The sequence below is a fragment of the Balaenoptera acutorostrata genome, chromosome 3, assembly GCF_949987535.1.
Source record: "Balaenoptera acutorostrata chromosome 3, mBalAcu1.1, whole genome shotgun sequence".
Classification (NCBI taxonomy): domain Eukaryota; kingdom Metazoa; phylum Chordata; class Mammalia; order Artiodactyla; family Balaenopteridae; genus Balaenoptera; species Balaenoptera acutorostrata.
Genome location: NC_080066.1, coordinates 126270099 through 126286246, shown reverse-complemented (window position 1 = coordinate 126286246; position 16148 = coordinate 126270099). Strand labels below are relative to the sequence as shown.

The 16148-nt window shown below is 38.1% G+C and overlaps 1 protein-coding gene across 3 annotated transcripts in view; it reads left to right on the top strand.

Annotated features, from left to right (window-relative positions):
- Window positions 1-1277: 1277 nt before the first annotated feature.
- MIS18BP1 (MIS18 binding protein 1) overlaps window positions 1278-16148 on the top strand; it is a 59563-nt gene continuing 44692 nt past the window's right edge. Inside the window, exons 1-5 of one of the 3 annotated variants that reach the window (XM_057542624.1) lie at window positions 1278-1348; window positions 6402-7033; window positions 10967-11077; window positions 11714-12189; window positions 12763-12807. In XM_057542624.1, the coding sequence (XP_057398607.1) occupies window positions 6493-7033; window positions 10967-11077; window positions 11714-12189; window positions 12763-12807 (1173 nt within the window). In that variant the 5' untranslated portion in view covers window positions 1278-1348; window positions 6402-6492. Of the gene's footprint in view, window positions 1349-1417; window positions 1709-6401; window positions 7034-10966; window positions 11078-11713; window positions 12190-12762; window positions 12808-16148 lie in introns of those variants that run through there. The other 2 variants (XM_057542623.1, XM_057542625.1) reach the window with 2 other exon arrangements.

Here is a 16148-nt window from a genome sequence, read left to right as displayed (position 1 = left end):
TTATGTAAATTTCTGTTGCTGTTCACCCTGGAGCATGCTAGATCCTAGTTATTTCTCACATGAGAAGTGGCTAATTAAAAAAATTAAAGTCTGTAATTCTGAGGGTCTGCCCTTAATATTTCAAGGTTCCTGTTTTGGCTGAATGTGTGAGCCATGGCTATCTCCATCATCAGGAACAGAAACCTTTCATACCTCTATTTCAGATACTTTGAAGTATGAATGCCTGTCTTTTCAAAGTCCCTCTATCTCACAAAGTGTATTTCATAGACGACACTAAACATATATTTTAAGTCTGGTTTTTCCCATAAATTTGGTGCAAATCCATGTCCGGCCATTTTCTCATTATGCTGCACAGACAGAAACTTCATTTGATCTATGATTTGCTTCCCTCCTCCCACCCACAACTGGTTTCTTTTCCTTACTTGCATTCATTTGATGTTTTAAATTTATATTTTAGATTCTGAATATTCGGTGAGCACAAGACTTAGTGGATACAAGATTTAGAAGAGGGAATCGCAGAAGTCACTTTAAAAAAATTAATCCATCAGTCCAGTCTTAACGGACAAATGCGATACATGACTCCAGGATGTTGAGAATTTTCTTGGATGAGGCAAAAAATAAACTCTCCTGTCCTAAATGCTGACTTGGTGGGGGAGGGGGGCGGAGTCCATGAACAGAAGATGCAGGATTGGAGCTGAAAGGGATTTAAGGCTGAAAACACTAGTTACTCCTCTGGCTCCTCCTCCGCCAAGACTGAAACAAGGCACCCTACACAATGCTTCCAGCCAGCAACCGCGTCGTGCCGGGGCGCTGAGGCGAAGAATACACAGTACTTCGCGGTGGTTAGTCAGAGCAGAGCATCACTGGGAGTAGCCTAAGGCAGGGATAAGTCTAAACGCGACTGTCACGAACTGCATCGCAACCCAGAGTAGTATTCGAGATGATCAGGTTTAAAAAAAAAAAAAAATCACACTTCCTGGGGGAATAGCTCAAACTAAACATCCCATTGCAAGTATAACTTTGCATTCAGTCCATTATCCCCTAGAACAAAACGTTCCTTCTCGGCCTCAAATATCTGACGGTCTGAGAAAACTAAAAGCTCTCTCAAACGTATTCAGCAAGCTGTTTCCTCACACTAGGAAGGAACCGCTAACCAAAAGCTGCTAGCTTTCACACATAGAGCAGGAGGGTAGCCGGGAAGGGCCAAACTTCTTAAACTGCAGTAGCGCGGGGGCGCGCAGGCGACGTCTGACGTAGGCCTTCCTGCCTCAGAGCATTTCGGGAGGAGCGGCGGAACGTGGGGCTGGCGCACCTCTGAAGAAGAAACGAAGTCCGAGGACGACTATAGGTGCGTGCCCAGTACCCGCGGCAGCTTGGGGTTGCCCAGTTTTTATGGAAATAGCATTGCTCACGCGGAGCGGGGACCGCCCCCAGTTTTCGAGTCCCAGTGAGTCGCACGGTGACGCAGTTCCTGGGCGCGCCAATCCCGGGCTGGCTGGGAGGGCGGGCTCTTCAAATTTGAATTCCCAAGCTGTTTAGGTGTTAGGGAACCTCACCGAGAAAGTGAGCGTCACCTGGGGCTAGGCCGCTGCGAGCTGGGGCCGACTTGGGCCAGAGGCGCGAGTCTTGGGGCGCCCAGGTCCCCCGCTCCAGCACGAAGCCGAGCCCAGACTGCAGCCGTCTCGCCATGCCAGGCCCTTCACCCAAGGTACGGCCACCCCGCCCCTCTTCCCTCGCCTCCTGCCTCCGGTCCTTTCTGGCGCCGCGAGTCTCAGCACTTCAGCATTCCGGGCTCTCGCGGACTTTTGTACATTTCTGGCTTTGGCTGTGGTATCACAGCTACTCATTCATTCGGTGTGTATTTGTTGCGTGTCTACTGTAGTTATCAAGAGAGTAGACTACTTTCCTTCAGATTCGTTTCGATGGTGAGCGCTCCGGGCTTTTCGTCTAAAATCACTTATAGAAAAAAAGTTTTTTTTTAGAAGATTACCAAGTAGGAGAATTGTGTGCGTCACTGCCCGATTCTTCACCTTGGAACCCAGCATCCACAGAGCTAACGAAACAATTGATCCATCCAGCTTTTTTTCTGATAAATTGCATATTACTTGCAAATATTTTCAAATGTAAGTAAAATTATTTAGGTAGTGGGAGGCCCCTTCATCAAAGATAAATGCTGCCCTTAAAAGATAAACGCTGTTTACAATTTGGTATACTCACGGGTTTTTTTCCCCTATGCTTATGCTCCTGGATGTGTTTGTTTATTTTTGACTTTTTTTTTTTTTTACAGAAATTCAATTGTACGTCCTGTTCTGCTGCTTTTTAAATTTAGTGTATCCTAGCTACTTTCTATGTCAGTATATGCGTGTGTGTGTATATCCTTTTATTGAATACATAGAATTCAGTTGTATGGATGTAGCAGAATTTTGTCCCATATTGATAGACATCTAGGTTGTTTCTAGTTAGCCCAGTACTTCAGTGAACAGTAGAATTTTGTCCTATCTTGGTAGACATCTAGATTGTTTCTAATTAGCTCAGTACTTTAGTGAACATCCTTGTATAGGGCCTGTTTAAGAACTTGGGCTTTGAAGTCAGATAGACTGAGGTCCTGCTCTTAATCATTGTAAGTGAGACCTTGGACTGGTTATTTAACCACTCAATGCCTTAGTTTCCTCATCTTCAAAATGGGAATAATGACAGTATTTAACTCTTAAGAGTTGCTGTAAGGTTAAGTAGTATCTGATGTATATGCAGTAGATGTTGACTATTATTACCACATATATATTTGCATTCTTATGTAGATGTTTCTATAAGAAAAAGAATTTTAAATAGAATTTCTTGACCAATGGCATGCACACCTATATTTTGAAATTAATCTTTACCAATCTGATAAGCATAAGAAGTCTCACTGTTTTAATTTGCATCTCTTCATTTATTAGTAAAATGGAGTGTCATTTTGACTCATTTATTGGCCTTTTGTATTCCATTAATTGCCATAAATGTCCTTTGGCCATTTTTTGTGTTGATCATTTCTTTAAATTGATTCATTTGGTTTCTTTGAATGTTATCTATATTGGCCCTCAGTGTGTCATATGCTGCATTTTTCCCCCCAAATGTATAATTTGCCAGTTAATTTACTGTTCCTCTCATTTTTTTCCCAATTCTATCTCCCAGTTTTGGTTAGTGTGCCTTGGGAGTTTTGATCCATTCCATTATAATTATTATTAATATTACCACAACAGTAAATTCCTAGAACTTTTCATGTCTTCTTAGGAAGAAGAGTAAAAGTTACTTTCAGTATCATATCCATGATAACAGTTGTTTAGCCTGCCTTTTACATACTATAAATGCTCATAGCTAGCTTTTTTATATAATGGTTTTCCCACGCCTGAGTATTTATTTTGAATAAATAGCCATTTTTTTCCTAGTACATCAGCATTTGTCAGTTTTCAGAATAAATTATAAGTATTAGATTTTCCAGTAGTTTTAAGCAGTTAATGAAGGCACAAGCATACCATTTTAGAATTCACCTTCTCTTCTTCAGTCCTGGAGTCTGAGCATCATGATTTATTTTCTTTGTTTTGCTTTTCTGTTAACTAGGAAGAGAATGGGGCTTCAGGTGTTTATTGAGTGGCCTCTACCCAGTGGCTTTTTGTTTGTCTTCTGTATCTATTCTGCAAAGCCTCTATGGTCAGAGAAGATCCTAGGTGATTTTTTTTCTCTATATCCTTCTCTTTTCCACCAACCGCACTGAAACCTGGCAACTATTGGCAACTCTTTTCGCCTCTATTGAGTTGCTCTTTATCACATAAATAAGAAAGAGGTGCTTCTCTTTCTTATTTAAAGAGGAACTTCCTGCATCTTTTGGGGAGGGTGAGTGGAATTTGAGGATTTTCAGAATCTTGACTACACACCTCTCAATCCTACTACATGTTTGAATTGAGAAGGAAGAAGTTGGGCAACATGAAAGAGAGGAGTTGTGTGCTGGTTCTTGGAGACTTTCACTGTGATTGTAATTATCTGCCTTTAGATGAAAACAGTTCTGTGTGTGTACAGTAGTCCCCACCCCCCACCCCCATTACCCGCAGTTTCACTTTCCTCGGCCCACAGTTTCAGTTACCTTCAGTCAACTGCAGTCTGAGTATATTAAATGAAAAATTCCAAAAATAAACAATTCATAAGTTTTAAATTGCATGCTTTTCTTAGTATCATGATGAAATCTCACACTGTCCCGCTAGGGATGTTAATCATCCCTATGTCCAGCATATCCTACCCATTAGTCACTTAGCAGCCCTCTCGGTTATCAGATGGACTATCGAGGTATCATAGTGCTTGTGTTCAAGTAATCCTAATTTTACTTAATAATTGCCCCAAAGCACAAGAGTAGTGGTGCTGGCAATTTGGATATGCCAAAGAGAAGCTGTAAAGTGCTTCCTTTAAGTGAAAAGTTGAAAGCTCCTGACTTAATTAGGAAAAAAAATCGTATGCTGAGGTTGTTAAGGTCTGGGTTAAAACCGAATCTTCTATTTGTAAAATTGTGAAGAAGGAAAAAGAAATGCATGCAGGTTTTGCTATTGCACCCCAAACTGCAAAAGTTTACAGCCACAATGCATGATAAATGCTTAGTTAAGTTGGAAAGGCATTAAATTTGTGCGATAAGACATTTTGAGTGAGAGCGATGACATTCACATAACTTTTATTACTTTTTATTATTTTTTATTTATTTTTGCTGTGCCGCGTGGCCTGTGGGATCCTAGCTCCCCAACCAAGATCAACCCCGCGCCCTGCCGCATTGGAAGTGCGGAGTCTTAACCACTGGACCGCCAGGGAAGTCCCTATTACAGTATATTGTTATAATTGTTTTATTTTATTCTTTACTGTGCCTAATTTACAAATTAAACTTTATCATACGTATGTACGTAAAGGAAAAAACATAGTGTATATATAGGGCTTGGCACTATCCACAGGTTCAGGCATCCACTGGGGGTCTTATAATGTATCCCCCCCTGGGAGAAGTGGGGTGGGGGGAGGACTGTTGTGCTACAGATTGGGCGTGTTCTTAGTTCTGCTAGTTTATTTGCAGTTTATACTTCCTGCTGAGCATTTCATTAGGTTCTAAGGAATTGAGATAGTGTAAACCTGCACATACTTTGCCTTCTTTCCATGCAATTGTCCCAGTTTATTCATTTTTGTTTTGAGAGCTTAAAGAGAATGGCTAGTGAGTATTACAACTCTCAGCACAGCGTTCCTGTCACTAGCACATTACCAAATGCATAAATATATACATTAATACATATTTGCTGAATTCAGTGGTTTTTGTGTCATTCCCAGGATAACCCTTTTTTGTCAGCTCTTGTTATCAAGGAATATTTCCTTCTTTTTTTCTACCGGATAAAATGGTAATTCGTATATGAATTTTTAACTTGCATATTTGTTTCTCACAGAAGTTACTGTAGGTAAAGATACTTGATGTCTTTGGTCTGATTGCATTTGTATTTTCTTAAATAGGCTTTTTATGTTTATATGATGTCAAAGACTGGTTGGAATAGTTATAAATTCAGTGATCAGAGATGCTATAAATCTAGATTTTCAAGTTCCGAGCTCCTCAGGTTGAAATATTTTGTTAATTTACCAGGTATTACAGAATGTAACTGTATAGTTCATCACCTAGAATCTTAATTTCTAGGTGTGGGAAATAAAATTTATATGTAAGAAGCAAGCTAAAACAAGTCTAAGACCATGTGTGCCCAAATACATGATTTCCTCTAAAAATTCTAAGTAGCAGTAAATGTTTAGAAAATTAGAATGAATATAATTTACTTTTGATTTGAGGGTTTTTTTAAAACTGAAACCTCACAATTAAAATGTTCTGCAGCATAACAAAATCAGGATTGGAGATTATTTAACTTAAAAATTGAATGGATTTTTAGCCTTCATTAGGATATAGCATTGTAGCTGCTGCCTTAAAATTTAAGTGCCTAAAAGGAAAAACCATATTGGTGAAATTTAATCTTTTATAACTTAATGTAGTGCCATATGCAAATGTCAGTTAATGTTTTTTGATGCAAATATTAGATTGGAACTTCCAGGACTTGAGGTTCGAATAAATTTCAAAAACATATTCAAAATTCAGCCCCTAGAGCGATTAAGTAGAAGCCTTGGTGAAAGCTGCTTTTTCGTAGAGAAGTAAATTTAAAAGCCAAACTGTTTATCATTGAAAAATAGTAAAATGAGGCTTTAACAAAAATATAAAATCTTAGTCTGATTTGTGAGCTATAGATTATCCAGTGTTGTTATGAACCGATTAAACCTTTTAATTAGTATAATGTTGTTATGGAAAGCAAATAAACTTAACTTTTTCTGTACCAAAGCATGGTAAAGGTTGATTTCACATTGAACTACAGGTTCTTCTGGCCCCCTGCTGAAGGTCTATCCTGAAAATTGTGTTTAAGTGAATATTCTGTTAGAGGAAATTTGTTGCTACTGTTTATCAAGATGATTGCAACACCTTTGAAACGTCCAGGAATTCACTTGTCTTCAGAGACATCTTCTCAGAGGAGAAATATGCCCATGCATGCAGTATTTTTTGACAACATTCCTTCAGGCACACTTACTCCTGTAAAAGATTTGGCGAAATATCAGAAGTCCTCTTTAAAATGGAATGACCATAAAAAGAGTCAGTTCCTAGAAGTAACAGTTTTTAATAATAAAAATATATTTCAGTCTACCATGCTAGCAGAGGCTACCGCCTCTAACAGTTCTCTTGATATCAGTGCTATAAAGCCCAACAAGGATGGATTAAAAAATAAAGCAAGCTATGAATCACCAGGAAAAATATTTCAAAGAATGAAAGAAAAAGTACTACGTAACAAGCAAGAACAAGCATCAAGAAACAGTTTGTTGGAACCACCAAAAAATGAAAGTAATAAAATTTTCACTCCTAACGGAGCTGAGGAAGGAGTATTACAGCATACCTACCTCTGTGAAGAAAAGGAAAACAACAAATCATTCCAGCCAGAAGACAGTTCACTAAGAGGTTAGTTTTATTACGTGTTGGTTTAAAAAGTGTTTATTGTGTCTGATACTGTTTTAGGCACTCGGGCGGGATACAGCAGTGAACAAAATGAACAAAAATCTCTGCCCTCGTGAAGCTAGCTTACATTCAGTTGCTGGGAGACAGATCACCAAATAAGTATTTTTTAGGGTATAATAGAAGAAAAATGCTCTGGAAAGAAAAAGAGTAAGCATGATGGGGAGAGTTGGAGGAGGTTGTAATTTTCAGTGGGGTGGTCAATGTTTCAATAAGGTGGCATTTGAGCCAAAAATTGAAGGAGGCACTAGATACAGATATCTTGGGGACTGAATGGGGAAGGATGATCCTTCAGCTGGTACAAATGCCCTGAAATAGAAGCATCTGGACTAGCTTTGAGATTATCATGGAGTGAGTGGACAGAGCTGGGAAGGAGCAGATAAATAGAGGGTCAGATAATGCAGGGCCTTATAGGTGGATGTTAGAGTTTGGGCTTTTATTGTGAACAAATTAAGGAGCCACTGGAGAGTTTTGAGCAGAGGAATGACACGACCTGATTTACATTTTTAAATTTGAAATAGTTAATGAAGTAATTCAGTTGAGAGATGGTGTTGGCTTGGTCAGGTGGTAGCAGTGAAGATAATAAGGAGTGGCTGAATTCCAGATATGTTTTGAAGGAAGAGCCAATAGCATTAGCTTAGAGATTGGATGTGGAATATAAGAAGTATAGGGTGATTTGTTTGTTTGGTTTTGTTTTTTTTTTTTTGCTCGAGCAACTGGAACGATTTAACTGAGGTGGGGCAGACAGAGGTGGAGTGGGGTTGGGGGCTCAGCAATTATGTTTTTTGTCATGTCAATTTCGATATGTCTGTTAAAAATTGAAGTGTAGTTGTGAATTAGGCTTTTGAAAAAAATTAGTTGGAATTTAAGGAAGTGGTCCAGGTGTGAAAAATACATTTGTGAGTCATTAGCACCTAAATGGTATTTAAAGCTATGAGATTAGATGGGATCATCAGGGAGTAAGTGTACACAGAAAAAACATTCAAGGATGAGTCCTGGGGCACCCTGAAATTTAGAAGTTAGAAGAAAGAGTAGGAAGTACTGAAGGCCACTGAGAAGATGAGGAAGAAGAAAAACCCAAGAAAACAAAATGCTTTTGAGGAAGTTGTCATTCGCTGTGTCTAATGCTGCTAATCAGTCAAGAAAGATGAAGGCTGAGATTTGACTATTGGATTAGCAACGTGGAAGTCATTGATGACTGATGTGGGCAGTTTTGGTGGAGTGATAGTAGCAAAAACGTGTTTCAAGAGGGTTGAAGAGAGAGTGTGAGGAGAGAAATTGATGATGGTGAACATGGACAGTTCTTTTTGAGGGGAGCAGAGAAATACGGGAAATATGGTTTAAGAAGATCTTGTTGTTTTTAATGATTGGTGAAATAACATCATCTTGGTGTGCTGTTGGGAATGATCCACTAGGGAAGGAAAAAAACTGAGATTTGTAGTATGATATTCTTGAGTAGTTGAGAGGGAATAGAATCTAAAAGTGGATGTTTGGCCTTCGTTAGGAACATAAACAGAACATCAAACAAGAAGATAGGCAGTGTTATGTGACTTAAGAAATAATCTGAAACAGGAAGTCAAGTCATCAGTTGAGAGCGAGAATAGGTAGCAGGTATTGAAGTTTGAGGAGGTTTGAATAGTGTAGGAGAGCAAAAGAGTAAATGGCCTAGCCTGATTTCCTGGGCAATGTTAAGGACTTACTTGAGATTTGTGGGCATGAATTTAGATAAGACCAATCAGTATGGTTGTGAGTTTTCCTCTAGCTGCATAGGTGCTGGTGGGGAATAGGAAGGGGGTTGGATTTTATCAGGACGGTAATTTTGCCAAATACAGGCATCCTCGTTTTATTGCAGTTCACTTTATTGCTCTTCACAGATATTGCGGTTTTTATAAATTGAAGGTTTGTGGCAATCCTGTGTTGTCAGATAATGGTTACCATTTTTTAACAGTAAAGTTGCTATAAAAATAAAAATTGCCTTTTTAGCAATAATTTTTTAAATTAAGGTATGTACATTTTTTCCTAGACATAAGACTGTTGCACTCTTAATAGACTACAATATAATATAAATATAACTTTTATATGCATTGAGAAATAAAATTCACATGACTCACTTTATTGTGATACTCACTTTATTGCAGTGGTCTGGAACTCAACCCACAATATTTCCAAGGTGTGCCTGTAGGATGATGTGAAAAAAGGACAAAGGAGTTGGGGTGTGTGTGTGCAAGGGGGTGGTCACAATTGGCCATGAAATTTAAGTTGGTTAGACAGAGAAAAGAAGACATGAAGGAGGTGAAGAGGTGTAGGTCTTGTTGGGATAGTCAGTGAATTTGAGAGAATGATCTGGAAAGATATAAGGTGATCAGAAATTGGGACACTTGAAATTCAGATTTTAATGAGTTGCAATAATTGATAAAGATACTTTACATGCATTATTTCTTTTGATTCTTTCAGCAAACACTATGGTTATATGCTCATTTAATAGTCTAGGAGATGGAGCTTTTAAATATGTCACATCTACTCTGTGTCTCACAGGTAGTAAGTGATGGGCTGAGAATTAAATACAGGTATCTATGGAAAGCCTGTGCTCTTAACTACTACACAATAGATTGTGGGTATATTGTTGCATTTCAAAGACAGTGATATATTTTGACACAAAAAGCAGAGTTTTCTAAGGAAGTTTAAGATAGAGGTGGGGGAGTATACAAAATAATCTCATACAGTCTAGGAGAAAAGGGAGAAGCAAATGAAATAATGTATATTAAAGCATGTTTTATATGTAAAGTGGAATTAGAGAGAAGAAGTAACTGACTACTTTGAGAATCTGATGAATCTTTCCCCAGAAAATGCACATATATACAAACACAGATTTCATATATAATTTCAGAGATCTTTTGGAGAGTCTCTGCATGGATCCTTGGACTCTCAAATAAATGGCCCAAATTCTGTATAGCATGTAATATTTGATTGAATTACCTACTCATCTTTACTACATTGCCTTGTCATTTCTAGTAGAATGAATTAAAGAAATAGAAACTTACCCTTCTTTTATGACACATCATTATAATAGAATCTTTATATTAAGGTTTCTAAGGCCAAAGCGGCATACTTATTAAAGTATAATCACTACCGATTTTTTCAAGTATAATATTTCAAATTAAACATATAAAATAATTCAGTTTTTCCTTCTCTGGTACAAATTAAATTGATTACCTTCCCCTTTCTGTGTGAAAGAAATTCATTTCTGTATTCAAGAAACAAAACTAACCATCTAGGATGTAAAGCAGAATAAAATGTTAAGTAATACTATTAGTTCCTATTTGTCTAGTTGATAAGCCTTCCAGATTTGTGCCTTTGAAGACCTGCTAAAGAGATGTCAAAGAAGTATAAATTATGGTTTAGTCTGCTACTGAATCTCAACATTTTGATTTTTAAAGTATAAGTTACAACTTTTCAACTGTTCTTCCACATTTTAGAAATTTCCAGCAACCAGAAGCAAAATCAGAATTTTCAAGGCTGGATGGCACTTCATATATAACCTTAACACTGATTTGTGGTAGAAACAGAATGTTATTCCAGATGTCTAGGCTTCTAAGTTTAGTAGTATACTTTTGTCTAGAGTTGGCAAGTAATGTGGAGAAGTTTTAAAAAAATTCTTTCTCAGCATAATGTAGGTATAGAGAATCTGTTGAAGGCATGAGACAATAATAAAGGGAAAAAACTTAATGTAACTGTCATATATTCCATAAGTATACACTATTGGTCAGATCATTACTGAACCTAAGTCTATTCCAAGATTTTTTTAAAGGCATTTTTTTCTTCTCAGTGACTAATACAACTCAACTTCTTTCTTTTAAAACAAAAAACAAAAAAACGCAGCCTCAGTCCAAGAAGTTCCTTCAGAATCATCAAATAATACTTTCCTGTCAGTCAAGCAAAAGATTCAATATCAGCAGGAAAAGAAGGCACCTCTATGCAATTTAACTTATGGTAAAGCACTTTTTGTTTTGTTTTGTTTGTTTTTAGTTTGTTATTTCAATGTATGGCTAAATGTTCTAGATAATTATTTCCCCTGTGTAGGCAACAGGCATTGACTATGGATAAAAAAGATTGAGTTGTAAAAGCCAGCAGCACTCAGACTGGGCAGGAGGGTGGAACATTTCTAACCTGAAGACTTTTTAATATAAACAGTTTTACAAAACAAATGAACAAACATAACAAAACAGAAACAGACCTATACATACACAGAACAAACTGGTAGTTGCCTGGGGAGGGGGAAATGAGTGAAATAGATGAGGGAGATCGGTAATACAGACTTCCAGTTATACAATAAATAAGTCACGGGGATTTCATGGTACAGCATAGGGAATGTGGCCAATCATATTGTAATAACTTTGCATGGTGACAGATGGTAACTAGTTATTGTGGTGATCCTATGTAGTACGTTATTTGTAATGTGTAAAAATACTGAATCCTTATGTTATATACCCTGAAACTAATATTTAAGTCAATTATACTTCAGTTTTAAAAAAGAAAAAATATTAAAAGTTTTCAATTGTTCTTTTGCTCTCTTTTAATTTCATATTATCCTTCTATAAATTTTGTTTGGTTTTGTATTTTTTGCAGAGCTTCCAATTCTGAACCAAAAACATGAAAATGATTCAGCTGCAGGAGTCTCAAACAAGGCATTAACTAGAGCTCAGTTGGCTAGACAAGTTCTTCACTCAAAGGAGAATACAGTTGCAACCACTAAGTCCAAAAAGGACACGTTTGTTTTAGAAGGCACTGATTCTACCTGTGAAAAATCCCAAAATACCACCATTGAGACTCTCTGTGTTCCTTTTAAAAATGGCAGTCAGTTAATGGTTTCTGATGATAGTAAGATTACAACAGAAGGCACTTCAAAACAGGAAATTAAGGAAGGAAATGAGAAAACAATGCCCAGAGAGACTGATCTTCCAGGTTCCATGAATGATACATGTAAAATTGTGCTTGCAACTCCAAGATTTCATATAGGAATACCTCAGAGATCAAAAAACAATGCCTGGAAGCTTTCTCCAAGTACATGCCAAACTATTACAAATGGAGTTAAAAAAAATAAGGTAGGAAAACTTTTAAGGCAGATGTATATTTGTTTTTACCCCCATTCTTCAAGAGCATGAGCTCTTTTGCTTCCTCATTAACAGTATCTTCATTTTGGGGTTTTGTTATTATTTAGTGTAGAGGCAGTGTGGCCTAGTGAAAAGAGCAGAGGATTAAAAGTAAGACCTAGGCATTAACTCTTACTTTGTTCTATTACTAGTACAGTCTTCAACTCCCTTTGGGGATGAACAGTGAGGTATTCTTCTTAAATTTTTTTTTTCCTGATTCTTGGGCTTCTATTAACAGAGCAATTAAAAGAAGAGTTACAGCATCTGAAGATTTGAGAAGTTTTTCTGTTGTAATACAGAGGGATCAATGAAAGACTTTAGACCATCAAACTATGTTACATTAGGATAAGTTCTCTGAAGGAAGTGTAATAGAAATACAAGTTCAAGGAGAAAAATACAATGTAAACTTCCCAATTGGTAAAGGTTTGAGCCTTTATTTTTAAAAGGATGATTGTAGGTATCAGACTGAGATGATATTTGAATTCTGTCTAAATTTTTAAAATTTATTTTTTTATTTATTTTCAGCTACGTTGGGTCTTCATTGCTGTGCGAGGGCTTTCTTTAGTTGCGGTGAGCGGGGGCTACTCTTCTTTGCGGTGCACGTGCTTCTCATTGTGGTGGCTTCTCTTGTTGCAGAGCATGGGCTGTAGGCGCGCGGGCTTCAGTAGTTGTGGCACGCAGGCTTCAGTAGTTGTGGCACACAGGCTCAGTAGTTGTGGCTCGTGGGCTCTAGAGCACAGGCTCAGTAGTTGTGGCGCACGGGCTTAGTTGCTCTGCAGCATGTGGGATCTTCCCAGATCAGGGCTCTAACCTGTGTCCCCTGCATTGGCAGGCGGATTCTTAACCACTGTGCCACCAGGGAAGTCCCTGTCTAAATTTTAAAGAGCTATATAACAGTTACAGTTTTGTATCTCAGTGTATTTATTGGAAATTGCATTAGACTTACAAGGAAAAGTTTTAGATGTTGTCTTAAAAATATGAGGTGGGTTAAGTAAAAGATTTAAAGACATCTCTTCTAAGAGACCCTACAGTGTTAATTCCATCATCTCTATAGTACTGTTTACCTCAGCTACTACACAAAGTCCAAGCCTCCCAGGTCTCTTATCTCTATACAGTTCCATACATGCCTTAGTCTGACCCAGTCTCTCACTCATCTCTAACTCTCCCAACATTACATTGCTCTCTTGGACTCGAGTTACAGCATTAGCAAAATGTTATATTCTCAATCTTCTATGAACATTTCTTAACTTTGCTCTAACTAAAATTATGGCTGTTTCTCTTAAATGGTGGCTCTTTTTTCTCCCGTATCCCATATTCTGTTGGACCTAGAGATGATATAATGTGCGTTCCTCTTGTTCCTCATTCTCTCTAAAACCACTCCTTCCCCCTCCCTAACTTTTGAAGCATGTGCCATAAGGCTTTACCACTCCCTCTGTCCTTTTGTAGTCATCTATAGTGCAACCTCCTAGTCATGAGCTTGCATCTTGTTGAAGTGTTTGGACACCTGTTACTTTTTCCTCTGCTACTCTTTCTGTCATCAACTCTTGTGACATCAGTATCCATGTAGATAATCTATCCAGCCTCCTTGAATTCTTGATTTTCAGAGATCTTCTCGCTACCAATACCCTCAACTCTAGTCATACCCATCCCTTGTCTTTGCCAGTCCATGCACCAGCTTCTCACTTTGAAGCATCCCACTCTCACTATTAAATCCTGTGTGCTCAGATCATTCTACCTCTAGTACTTCTCCCCCATCCCCACCATCAATACTCCACCCCACTAAGACAACCTTCAGTTCATCAAATCTTTTCTGTCCTCATTTCTCTTACCTTACATAGAGTCCATGGTCCATCATTATAATCATCCCCTTGACTAAACTCTCAGTTCTGTTTATTGCTTTTCCTTCTGTCTTCCTCTGGCAAAATTGTAACCCTGGTTAAATTTTACTCTTTTTTTTTTTTTTTGCTACATACCTGTACCTGAGAAGTGGAAGATGACTGGAACAAAATGCACAATGATGTTGACTAGTCTCATTTTAAATTTGACAACAAACCCTAAATGGGCTCTCAGTATTGCCCATCAGTCCTGCTAGATTTCACTTGTCAGTCCACCCCACACTCTGACTTTCCTAGAGGAGTATGCCACTCTTATTATCTCTTAAAACCTCCAAACCGTCTCTTTCCTCCTCATTCTCAGTTCATTGAGAACCTCATATTCCCATCACCAAATCTATCAGTCTGTTTGCTGCTGTATCCACACATTCCGTGTTTCCTTCTGTTAAAATGGATGAACAGTTTGCGTTGCTTTTCAAGGCCAGTTCATTTCCTCCTACCACCTAAAGGACTTCGTCCTTCTAATTATCCCCTCAATTTTTTCCTCTCTTCTGCATCATTCCCATTAGTATATAAACAACCTGAAACATGACCTGCGTTTTTTAAAAAATATGAAGAAAAAGTCTACCTTCCTTTTACTCCATATCCCACTCCACCTTTTTTTGTTTGTTACAGCAAAACACCTTGAATGAGGTATATGTATTCACAGTGATCATTTCTTCTTACCTCTATCCCTATTGAACAAGTTTCACTTTGGACATTCATATTCACTACTCCATGAAAATTGCTTTTTTCAGGTTCGCCAATGATTTCCATATCATTAAATCCAATGATTATTCTTATTCCTTATTCTGTCACTCATGAGGGAGGTTAACACAGTGAATCAGGACATCCTTCTCAAAATGGTGTATTGCTTTTTTGCTTAGGTTCTAGAAACTCTCTCCTAATTTTCTGCTACCTCACTGGGCATTCTCACTCCCCTTTGCTGCTTTCTCCTGTAACAACCTGTAAATATTGGATTCCCTAGAATCAGTCCTAGGAACTGATTCTCTCTACACATACTCTCTAGACTATTATTATGCAGTGCCATAGCTTTAAATTCCATTTCTCTGCTGATAGCTCCCAAATATATATCTCCAGCCCAGAACATTCTTGTAAACCCTACTCACATATGCAATTATCTGTACAGCTTCTCTATTGATACCTAGTAGGCATCTCAAATTTAACATTGTGTCCCATATTGGTACATAGTAATACCATTTCACCAAATACTTAGGTAAAAATTTTAGGTTCATTTTGGGCTTTTTTTTCTATCTCTCTCTTTCTCTGTCTCTCTCTCATACTGCACATCTAAACCATGAAGAAATCCCGTTGTCTCTACTGTCCTGAATATGACCACTCGTTATTGCTCAACCACTACCTCCTAGTCCAAGGCACAGTAATCTCTTGGATTACTACAGTAGCCTTATAGTCTCCCTGTTTCCACTATTGCCTCTCTCCCCTTCAGTCTGTTTTCTAAATAGAGGCCAGAATCTTTATATATAGGCCAATTTCTACCCAGCAGCCCCTTAATAGAATATTAAATCATGTCACTCCTCTGCTCAAAATCCTCTAGTAACTTCTCACCTCAAGAGAAATCACTGGGACTTCCCTGGTGGTCTAGTGGTTAAGACTCCACAGCACTTTCATTGGCTGTGAGTGGGGGATAGGGGGGCACACGGGTTCGATCCCTGGTTGGGGAACTAAGATCCCACATGCCGCGTGGCGGCCAAAAAAAGAGAGAGAGAGAAAACACTAAACCTTTACCATAGCTTATAGGACTCTACATAATTCAATCCTGGAGATATCCAGCCTCATCTCATCTCTCTTGCTTACTCTTTTCAAGCTACTGTGCCCTCCTTGCTACCTACTTAGGGCCTTTGTACTTGTTCCCTCTGCCTGGAAGAATTACTCCCAGATATCCATATGGCTCATCCCTTACTTCATTCAGTTCTCTGTTCCAAGACCTTCTCTGACTATCCTGTCTAAAAAAAAAAATCCTCCATTTATACTTATTTTTAATATTATCACTGCCTGACA